The 12,339-nt window shown below is 30.7% G+C and overlaps 1 protein-coding gene across 5 annotated transcripts in view; it reads left to right on the plus strand.

Annotated features, from left to right (window-relative positions):
- EXOC6 (exocyst complex component 6) overlaps positions 1 to 12,339 on the plus strand; it is a 200,616-nt gene that overhangs the window by 122,677 nt on the left and 65,600 nt on the right. For all 5 annotated transcript variants that reach the window (XR_007951154.1, XM_051981659.1, XM_051981660.1 and 2 more), the window contains one exon: positions 8,150 to 8,291. Coding sequence is in view for 4 of the 5 variants with exons in the window: in XM_051981659.1 (XP_051837619.1) it covers positions 8,150 to 8,291 (142 nt within the window). In the remaining variant the exon portion in view is untranslated. The remainder of the gene's footprint in view (positions 1 to 8,149; positions 8,292 to 12,339) is intronic.

Genomic DNA, 12,339 nt, shown 5'->3' on the forward strand with positions numbered 1-12,339 from the left:
ACTTGGATATGAGATTGTGTTATGTATAGGGGGCTATAAACAATTGGTCACCCTCCTCAGCTAAATCCCGAGCTTGAAGCATGTATAGCAGTATCCATATATTAAATAGAAAAAGTTTTCAGGCTTGCCTTAAAGTTCTCATCATAAGATGTACTTGCCTACAACTCCATTTTAGGAATCCCACAAAAGGGACCTCTGAAAGAGTCCCAGGGGTAGTGGCAACCTACCTATTGGGGTTTCAGGTTCCTAAATGTCTTCCCCTCCTACAAGTGAAATAAGCAGCTGGGCCTCATAGGACCATTGTGTGATTTAACTACTTTGTGCCACAAAGCTAAAGTTTGCCTGCAATATGATACTACTAGTGCTGTAGCTCTATGAGAAAAGATGCCAGACAATTGCTTTGTAGCATCTTCATCAGAAACTAAATGTGTTCATGGGAGAATGAAGTTAAATGATGAAAAAGTGCCTTAGAATAAAATGACATTGAATTATATATAAAATGGCTGTTGAATTATATTCTCAGATGTTGGTTGGAACTGCGATATACTCTTCGATTAATTTTTAGATTCTTTTGTTACCCAATTATTTCCCGATTATGGAACTTTTGGATAAATCATTTAATGATTAGTGCAAATTCCTTAAAATTCAAATAGTGGTTGTTAGGAAAGATGTCTTCTTCTCTATTCTTCTTTTGAAAATCGTTTCTCAGAACAATATAGAATGTATTTGAAAAGCTGTGGTTTGAGTTAAATATCCTAACTTTATTTGTGAATCTTAAAAAATAAAGCAAATGAACTACTTAAAAACATGCTTCCTTTAGCTTACAGAGTGATTCAGAGGAAAATGAAAGCATCAAAGAGTTAAAGAAGTATAGAATTTTTGTTTGTTTTGTTTGTTGATAGTTGTGTCTGATTTTCTGTGACTCCATTTGAGGTTTTCTTGGTAAAGATGATGGAGTGGTATCCCATTTCCTTCTCCAGCTTATTTTACAGATGAGGAAACTGAGGCAAACAATATTAAGTGATTTGCTCAGGATCACACAATTAGGAAGCTCTGAGGCTGAATTTGAGCTCAGGTCCTCCTGATTCCAGGTGTGGAACTCTACTACACTACTTAACTGTCCAAAGGAAATAGTAGCAGTGCAATTTTTTTTTTACTAGTATTGTAGCATATGTTTTGTCATCTTAAGGCCGACATGAATGATTGTTGTTACTATTATTGAATGATTCTTTTAAATTTGGAAGTTGAAAGTCGTTAGGAGTGTACAAAATTAAATCTATCCAGGTACTTAAAAGACCCAGAAAGGTCTTTTTTAAAAAAAAATAATTTTAAGGGACAATATAAGGAAGGGACAATGTAAATACCCTTTGTAAAGAAAAAGAAAATTGACTATATTATTCTGCCTTTCTGTCAGTAAAAAAAATTAGTCTTTAAAAAGAAAATCAAGGAAACTTTTAAGTTCAATGTGTGATACTTTGTAGTTTTTTAACTTAATAGCTTGAGTCTACAATAAAGTATATGAGAATAAATAGTACCTTAAGAAATGGGAAGCTTTATGAATGAAAGTTAAATGAAGAAGATGCCAGTAAATATTTGAGATTAAGAAAAAAATTAAAATATTTGTTATTTGAGGTTTAATATAAACACAGTAAAGACAAATACTAACAGGAACATATTTGCAGTTTTTCCCAAACTTCCAGAATACAGTTGTAAGCCTCCAAATAAGTGAAAAGGTCTTCAGAATAAGAGTTAACAGAAATTGTTTAAATAGAGTCCTAGAACTGTTAACAAGTATTTCAGTCTTTTAGTTTTCATGAACTTCAGGAATATATGAGAAAGATACCAATAAACTTAGTTTGGTTCGTGAGTACTCAGATTAACAATTAAGTGTTGCTCTGAAGCTAGAATAGGCAATCACTGTCATGGACATAAAGGAGTTCTTACAGATAGGAAATTTAGGCACTTTATAGGAAATCTAAGCAAAGTTATAGAAAGGTAGAGATAGTTATTTGAGACAATTATTTGAGAAGGTTCTTAGACTGGAATAAAACAATGTGTCAGCACTATGCTGACAAGAAGAAAACATGAGAAGAGGCTGAGGATTGTTTCATGATTAATAATTGAAAATTGACAAAATTTCCATTTCCAAATAACTATTACTCTCTAAATCTGTAGATTATATAATAAATATTTACCATTAATTCAGGCTCTTTGTCCTTTTCTACATTAAAGAAATGGAACTGTACAGTTGGCCTGGGAACGAATAACATCAAAAAAGTGTGAAGGAGCTTAATTTGGGGAGGGACCCAGCTACTGTATCTGTAACCACTTTTTGTTCTGCTGAAGTTAAAATTGGTCCTGCAGAATTCTTGGAGTTGAAGCAGGATCAAAGAGATTGAGAAGGAGGAATGGAGAAAAGGGGAGATTTTAAAGATGCTCCTAGGATGGAATAGAACAGAACTTCAACTCTACCATGATAACAATGATAATAATGTTAATATAGAGCTAATGAAAAAAGCCTAATAACACTTAAAATCATTGGAAAGATGTTGGAAAGAAAGTAAAAAGTATGAATCTCATAGAAAGAAGAGCGTGAAGAGGAAGGATAAGTGTACTATATATATTATAGAGCATATATCAACCCAAATGTTTTGTGTTATGATTACTTCTAACTATCAGGGAGGCTGAAGCTGGAAAATCTCATGAGATCAAGAATTTTGGGCTCTACATTTGGCATTAATGTGTGAGGTGGGTGAGGAAGGATTATCTAAAGATAGTCAAACCGACCTATATTAAAAATGGAGCAAATCATGGCTCCCAAATCAATCAGGATTGGAACTGAACTGTGAGTAGCACAGTTTATCCTGTTTCAGGGAAAGACTTGTTGGGGGCAAAAAATAAGTCCACTCCAAATATGTTATATATCTAACTAAAAGAGGGAATCTGTGCCCTTGAGGCTCAGGACTACAAAAAAGGTGAAAGTTTCATTGCAGAAAGTAAGCTTTTAAAGAAGAATGAGGTGTGGTGATTAGGAATTGATAAGGGACCGGCAAGGTAAGCCATTGTATTGGAGGTTGGTGCTAGCTAGGAAGAAATATGGAGAATGTTTGAAAATTATAAAAGATTGTAATGGAAGTTCCTTCCTTATTAATAATGTTCCATTAATAAGAATGTATTGATGGGCTACATTTTTTGGTAGACTTTCAGGGTACAATCTATATCTATACTTATAGAAATGTTATAAATAGACTAATAGAAATAAGTCTAAATCTTGACTTAGAAAAACGTTAAGTATACTGAAATTTACCAGAGGGAATTCATCCTTGTATCTAATATTTAAACTTACAATATTCTATTCTTAGAAATTAATGCTAATTTTATAAGCAACATTATGCTTAGAAATAGGACATAGCATGTGGAGATCTTATATATAAATCCATAATTATAGAATAAAGATCTCTTAAAATAACTTAATCAAATCTTTCATAGCCTTTACCAATGACATTAGCGTTTTTCTTCTGATTTAGTAGCATTTTGTGGTTCTTAGAATATTTGATGTGACTTGCTTTAAGTTTTTTTTAATCAGAAATAAAATTTTAGCAATTAAAATAGAAAATACATTTTATAAGGAAGAATAGATCATTTCTTAGATGAAAATACCCACTTTGTAGCATTTTACATATTTTAATTTAAAAAATATATAATCCTTAGTCTTTAAGCTTGCATAAACTATGAAAAGATTTAAATTTAGACTCTCTAGATGACCAGTCAATTCATCAAAAAGTTTCCCCTCCCCTTTTGCCTTTCCTTAAAAAATTTAAATCAGCCTCATAGCTAAATCTTTTGTTGCAAAGAGGCAAAGGTTTGTGTAATACAAAAGTTTATTACTTCCTTTTCAAGAATAACTTTAAAATCATTAGAGAATCAGAGAATCAAAATTAGTAGGATCAACATGGGCACAAATACATATTAACTGTATTTTGTTCTCCTATAATAAGTGAATATATTTAATCATATTTCTATAAAATCTATTGTTATGAATTAAAAAAATAAATGTCATACAGTATTTCTGAAATTTCATAGAAGTGTTAGATTTTTCTTATCTCACAAGAAAGTTTATAATGAAAAGTTGAATTCCTTTTTAATTATCAGACTAAACAAAGAATTTTCTGTCTGTTCTTAGGATGTGTTTTGATCTGTAGTAAAGACATATATACATCTCTCCCCACCCCCACTCCCCTCACCCTCAACATGCACAAAGAATAGTTAACTGCCATTTTTGAGTTTTTAGTAACAGATTTGTGAAGAACATATAGAGTTTAAGAGAAAGAATGGAATAACTGAAAACTAATTACAAATTATTTTTAAATGGACACTTGACATTTGATTTACTATCTTGAAACATAAGATAAAATGACAAATTAAACCAAAGCTTTAACTTAAATCTAGCAAGTTTAATTTTTTTAAGTATTCCATTTTAATTTGATATATATAACTTTTACTATAGTGGAATTATCAAAGCACAAATGATCTCTAACATAGCTAATTACAAAAACATTGTTTTTATGTTATTATAAATAAAATGTATTGCATTTTAATTTTGTAATTTTATGTTTTAAGAACAATGCCTGTCACCTGCTGTGTACATTTAAAATAATTTTGAAATTTTGCTTATTTAAACATACAAACAAATGAATTTTTTTTTTTTAAGCTGGGGGTTGGGAGTTTTGTGTTATTGTTCGTGTGATTGGCAGTGAAAGCCTTATTTCACAGCTTGCAGTGAGAAACTATTGGATAGAAGGTAGCTGTGCCCCACAAGTTAAATTCAAAAAGTGTCAATCAAGACTTCACATAGGTTACTTAGAGAATGCATTTTCTTACTGGTTTCACTAAATGTCGTCTCATGCTGTCTTTGATTGGCACAGCTTGGCAGGGAGGATGGATGAATCTGTCACCGGCTGGTTAATTGTGTTGCTGGTCTCAGCCTGACATTAGGTCTTTGACTCTTAAGTGGCTCAATACAAAACAAATTAGCAGATTGTAGTCATATTTCTCATTCTATATGCTTTGACTTTGTTGAATGGAGTCCATAAATCATATTGACTGACACTCTAGTAAATGATGAAAGCTGCTTTTGAGGCAGCTAGTGTGGATCTAGAAAGCAGCACTGTGAAGGTGCCATGGAAGGATGCATATGGCTGACCCTTTGGGAATTTCTTAGGAGCCAAATGTCTCTTTACTGCAATTGTTCTTAAAAGAAAGGCTTTGGGGTACTGCAAAAAGGATCTAATATGTCAGCAGATTCTCTTTTTCAAGTTCCTTTGAAATACAAGAAGTTTATCTAAGGGTTTTCTCTTTTTACAACATGTATTTCAGCAAAATGTTAGATGGTTGGTTAAAAAATTGTTGTCCTTTAAAAGTTTAGCAGGTGTTTTTACTTATAGATTTGTTCCTTATTTTTTGAACTTTAACTTGTCAAAGCTAAAGAACAAGTTAATAATGTTGCAATTAATTTTTCAGATGAGAACAGTAGATATTCCACAATTGTTTGCAATTGGAGAGTTGTTCTAGTTTTGGGCAAATAAATGCGTTTCTTTTGTTTAGCATAATGAAAGAAATGAAACATTCTAAATGAAAAGCCTTGGCATGTGAAAAGCATCTTACTTCTGTATTTTGGATGGCAATATGTTATTAAAGGCATAACAGTATTGACAACACAATTGAAAGAAAGACTTCAGTCAGTCGCTTTCACTATAAATACTGATGATAGAAGTGACTTAGATGAACCATTTTATATGTATGTATATAACTTATATTGAAACACTTAATGTTTCTATTTTCAATTTCAGAATGAATATTAAAAGCAATTTTAAAAAGTATTATATATTAATTTCCTAAATTGGAATATTGAATTTTTAAAAGCAATACACAGACAACTAAAAAAAAAATAGTTAAAACAATTTTATACCTGCATCTTTTGTTAACCCTGATTTTATACCTATATCTGAAAGGAAAACTTCAATTTCATGTGCATATTTATAAAGTACTTTATAATTAATTTAATATTGTATAATTGAGAACAATAAGCCTGTAGTTACTATACATAGTTTAAAGAAATGAAGTATCAAGATTTTGCTTTCGATGTATGGAAATTAAGAATTAAATGCACAAACACATGTATATGTATATGCTTTTGATTTATTTTCATCAGGTTTTTTTGAATATCTTATGCTTTGGTTCTATTGACCATCATTTTCTGCTCCAATATTATTATTATTTACTAGTTAAAAATATCTTTTTTTTTTTTATCAAAAAGGCTCATTAAAATATCTCTATGTAGCATTTGCAAATAAAATAAATTGAATGCTAAAACTTTTTTGACAACTTATAAATCTTTGTAGTTATTACATTATAGTAACAACATAAGTAGAAAATGGACCTAATTTGATGGAACAATTACATTCAATTAAAATACTTGTTCCATTGACTCCAAATGACATTTCTGTTACATATTTTTAGATCTGGTCTATTATAATTAAATGAATTTCCATTTATTCTTTTCCTTTCTCTTTCCCCTATTTTCCCCTTACTCATTTTGATATTACCCTGCTCAAGGAATAATATTGCATGACTATCAGATTAATTCCTACTGCATTTGGGATTTTGAAGCATGCGTGTTGGCTTTGGTTTTTGGTGGGTTTTTTTGTAATGTTTTATAAAATATTTGTTTTTAGCAGTTCTTCATCAGTGTCTCAAATATATTGTTTTTATCTGCTTTCTTCTCTAATGTTTTTGTTTGAAAAATTGACATCACACTTTAGATAAACAACTTTTGAAAAAAACTCTGCATGATATCTAAAAGCTAATAACTCATTCATGAAGACTTAAAATTTCTAATCTGACTTGAAGTGGCTGATTTAAAAAAAATCTTTACTAGCATTACTTGAAAATATGTTTATATCATCAATTTTTACACTTCTAACTTTTGCACTAAGATTTCTAGCTTTTATGTTTGATTTTTTTTTCACTTAGAACATATTTTTAGGCTCCTGTTGCTTTATTGCTCTTTGACTATTATATGTAGGAAAAACATAACTAAAAGCAGATTTCACTATATTATTTATGCAAGACTGACAAAAATGCAATTTTTTATGCTCTCCAAAGTACGAATTTCTGATTAAATAATGGTGGTTTGCCTGCCAAAGTGAAGAAACAATGATTTGTAAACTGTATACTCTAGTACATGTTTGTCTCTTACTTCACTTAATGTTAATATTTCATTTATAACACTAAGTAGAACTGTATTATGTTTTACTTAGTCAATAAGTTTTAAATTGTCAGCATTAAGCATAAGTAAGCTTATGCTTAAAATCATTATAGTTATATGATTGGAGGCAATCATGAAATGTAAAAACTCAAACTTTTAAGTTATTTTTATAGAAAATGTTTTGATAATATTATAGAAGAAAATATTTTAACAGTTTGTACTACTTAAGAGTTTTTCTATTTTTCTTGGTTATATATTTCTAAATTTTAATTTATAAAATTGTTAGAAAGAAATAAGGTTTATTTTCTAAGTTCTATTATTTCTAAAACTAACAGATGACTTCTGAAAAACTTTTAAGTCCTGTTGACAGGTGAGACATTTTAAAATGTTCATAAATGCTGTTATAAATTATTATTTTCATAAGAAGATGATATATTATAACTCAGCCATGGTCCTTTTTCAGATTTAGGTCATTGTTTTGTGATTTCATGTAATTAAACTTGTATAATTTGTAAGTTTCTTTTAATTTTACTTTAATTGCATAAAGGATGCCTTACAGTTTTGGCAATAAAGTATGCTTATGCCATATTTTAATTTTAATTCTTATAAAATATTTATTACTTTTCAGGAGATAAAAATAATGATTGATGATTAATATTTATTTTAGCTTCTCTTTGTACCTTTATAACTTTAATGCTATTATTTGAGAAATAAAAGTAAATGGAAAGAGTGTTTAATTCCTAGTCCTAAGGCAAATGCATTGAGTATTCTGTAGTTTAAAGCACTAATAATTATAAATACAAAAATAATACTTAGGTCTGATGAGGACTACTTTAACTGATATTTTATGTCTTTGTGTATGTGGTTTTTTTTCTTTATTAGGGAAAAGTTGCCCAGACAGCTTGCATGTCAGCCTGCCAGCATCTGTCAACATCCTTAATGCAGATGTTATTGGACAGTGAGTTAAAACAGATAAGCATGGGAGCTGTTCAGCAATTTAACTTAGATGTCATACAATGTGAATGTAAGTACCTTATTTTGAATATTACTTAAATCCATTTCATTTCCAGGGGCTTATTTTTTAATTAGGTAGAATAATCTAAGCACAATTAAGAAATTTAATAGGAGAGGCCAAAAGGGATACAAGCTTCTAAATAAACTTCCAATAGCCATAGCTTCTGAAAAGCATACTGCCTTGCTTCTCAGGGGAGGAAATAAGATCAGACACAGTGCTGGGGGATGCCAGAGAGGGGAATAGAAGTGGAAAAGTAAAAAAAAAAATGACAATCCATCTTCCCACCTTTCATATTTTCTTTTTTCTAGATCAGAGGTTCTTCTTTGTATCATGTCTGTGAAGTCTATGAATTCCTTCTTGGAATATTTTTAATGAATGAAATAAAATATATAGAATTACAAAAGAAACCAATTATTGAAATAAAATTATCAAAACATTTTTATTTATTCTGGTTATTTAATATTTTTCCCAGTTATATTCAAAACAAAAATTTTTTTTTACAATTTTTGAATTGTAGATTTTCTCCCTTATCCCCACCTACAATTAAGAAACCACATGTGAAGTTGTACAAAAATGTTTCCATAAAAGTTAAGTTGTGAGAAAAAAACATAGATCTCCCTAATGGAAATAAAAATCCTCAATAAAAGTTAAAAGAGAAAAAGTGAGAGGGAGGAGAGAGAAGAAAGAGGAAAGAAGAAGAAATAAGAATGCTTCGATTTGTATTTAGATACAATCAGTTTCTTCTCTGGGTATGGATAGGATTTTTCATCATAAGTCCTTCAGAGTAGTCATAGAATAAAACAATTTAAAAAAATAAGTTCACACAACCTGAAATAAGAACACTTGCTTTAGGAAGTCCAACCATTTCAATGATGTCACATAGTTTCTCTCAGCATTCTATTCTGAATGAACTTAATCTATGAAATTAGATTCCTTTTTCTTTTGCTCTGTTAAACCTTCTGTTATGACTGAATCTTTTCTTATATTCTGAATATTTTTCTTCCTTCCTGCATTTCTTAGGCTTATTTGTACTTATAGTAACAAGAACAAACATTCTCCTTGTGTGGCACTTTGATTGATAAAACACAATAAGAAAATATCTATTTTACAGATGAGGAGACTGTGTCTCAGACATGATGTGGCCAGAGTCACAAGTGATAATATGATAGATCTCATAATAGATGTTGCTTAGTATTAGCATGAAACTTATATAAAATCAGTGACTATGTGGACTTGTGTATTATTGAACAGTTTTCAGACTGTACTTTATAGGACAACTCAATAGGGAATTGTTTAAATTGATGAAAACTCCTTGTTGGCAAATTCCACCTCATCATAAACTCAAGTAGTCAGCAATTTAGTTAGGCACCACTGGTGAGAAATTGAAAATCAGTGGGGCACAAGAGGGATTATAAATACTTGTGTGAGGCAAATTTTGAGATAATAAATTCTGTATTGGAGAGTGACTTTTAAAGTAGGAGATTAGAGTCATATATTTCTAAGTAGGGTAAGAATGGCCCTATTTATTTATGAACTTGCTCATTTCTTTCAAGAAATAAGTGAAAAAGGAAAGTTTGTAAGTGAAAAAGGAAAGTTTGCTTTTATGAAAAGAAAAAGGAAGAAAGAAAAGGTATCCTCCCCTCCCTCAAAAAAAAAAAAAAGATCAATGATTTCGGAAGAAGGAAAAATTCTAGGTTTTTAGAAGTAATTATTTTCCCTTAGATATACTTTCATTTTTTCCCCCTTTACTCAGGAACTACCTTTGTTTCACCCTTCCTTAATTTTTTTTTTCTTTCAGCAAACTGTCCAGCTCACAAACAATTGAGAATATTCTATTTCTATGTGAATTGGGCATCTTATTTCCTTCAGGTTTCTTAGAAGCTGCCTTATCAGCTCAATATAAAGACTTGTTTATTCAAGAGTCATCTCAATATAGACATTTGTTAAGCTATTTTTCATGCCTACTCATTCTCAGTGGTCTGTTGGTGGCCCAGATAAATTATTGCATCCTTTAGATTATTGACAGATGACCATTACTTGTCCATTGGATTTGTTACTTTAAGGTAGGAACTATTATTCTTTTAGATCCAAATGAAAACGAATGTATTTTTACTATTATTGTTGAAGTTTCCCAAAGCACCTCCTTTTCTGGGAATTTATTTCCCTAAATTTATTTCCTATACAGAGAACTTATATACTTATTCAAAGAAATACAGAATGTCAGAATTGGAAGAAATCTGAGAGGCTATCCACTCTTAACTAGTATTTGTAGAGAAATCCTGGTAGCACATCTTTAATCTCCCAAATAACATTTCCTTGAAGTCATGGGTTAGGAGAACTCACTGATATCCCAAAGTACTTCATTTACTAAAACAAAAAATTGTCTTGTTCATCAGAGAACCTATGAGAAATCTCTGTGCCCCTGCACTAGAAACTTTCTTACAAATTCATATCAAAGTATTTGATAGAGACGTGACTACCAAAATATATGTATATATTTTATAATAAATTAGATCATTAATTTTCAGAATTAATGTACGTGGAATTAATTTTAATTTTCTTAAATTAAATTAACATCATGGCACAAAGAAAATTTCAATGCATTAACTCAAGGAATTACCTAAAACTATTTAAATAATATATTTTCTCTAATGAGAGGGTATCTTAAGGTGCTTGGTTGTTGTTTTATTTAATGCTGTTAATTCCCACTGCTGTTTTTAGTGTTTTTTGTACCATAAATCCACCTTAAATTAATTCTAAAGAGGCAACCTAAAAACTAAAAAGAAAATGTACTATTTGTATACTTGGGTAACAGCAGAATAGGGATGAGTAGGGGTTGGAAGGATAGAACTCATTATTTGACTAGATAGATTAGTAATTGGTAAGTAATATAAATTAAGCTCAGGAAAATCAGCCAAAGCAATTGGAGACAGGTGCTTGGAGCCCAGGCAGAGAAGTCGAGTCCAGGAAAATCAGACAACAGGGATCAATAAGTTCAGACTAGGAAATTGGAACATATCAGAGAAGTAGGCAGAACAGCTAGGAAGTGTAAAGTTTAGATTGTGGCTGTCAGTATAGTAGAGAGTTGGGCATTTGAAGATGATGAAATGGGAAAGGACATAGAACTTTGGTTGTATGATGCTTGAGTACTGCTTGACAAAGGGAAGTAGCTCAATCTAGTTGAGACTGTTTATACCAATATCTTCACAAAAGTATCTAGGGGAGCCAAATAGTGGGAAGACAAAGTTGATCTTCAAAGAATGATAAGATTTAAAGCTAAAAGTGAACTTAGACAACTTATAGTCCAAACTGTCCACTCTGCAGATGAGGAACCTAAAATCCCGAAAATATGTGAAGAATCTGGGATTGCAAAGCTGATCTAACTCACTGCTTTTCACCTTAAATATTATTTTTGTTAGGTTGCCTCACATTTCAGGACCTTAGTCTCCTTACCTATTCAATGACAAAATTATGCCTTCTTTTTGAACTTTCCAGAGAGAATCTTGCTGGTCACTAATAAAGAAGTTATATGAAACAAAGCTAGAAAGACAATTTGGAACTGGATTGTGGAGGGGACCTCGAATGCTGGGCTAAAGCAATTTTATTTTATCTTGTTGCTAATACTGATTATTATATGTTACTAAGCTGAGACTGAAATTATTATGTTTATCCTAACAGGACTAAATTAAGACTAGCTGAGATATTAAGCTATGTAAAGTTTGAGAAACCTCATAACATAAATCTTTATCACACATAAATCTCTATTAATAAAGAAGACAATGTACATTTGGAAGTTTGAGCAAATCATACTCCATCCCTTCCTTCCTTTTTTTTGTAATTGTTATTGATGTCATCCCTTAAATTCAACACAGGAGGTCAGCCTTTTGCTAATGACCTTCCTCCCTGTCTCCTGACATTATGGGGGTAACTGTAAAACATACTAGTAGTTTATTTGTCCTCTAATTAGTCCATCAACAAGCATTTATTAAGTACTTATTATGTTGTTAGTCACTGTGCTAAACATTGGGAATACAAATGCATGCCAAAAGATCATTCT

Source organism: Antechinus flavipes, chromosome 2, assembly GCF_016432865.1.
Source record: "Antechinus flavipes isolate AdamAnt ecotype Samford, QLD, Australia chromosome 2, AdamAnt_v2, whole genome shotgun sequence".
Lineage (NCBI taxonomy): Eukaryota > Metazoa > Chordata > Mammalia > Dasyuromorphia > Dasyuridae > Antechinus > Antechinus flavipes.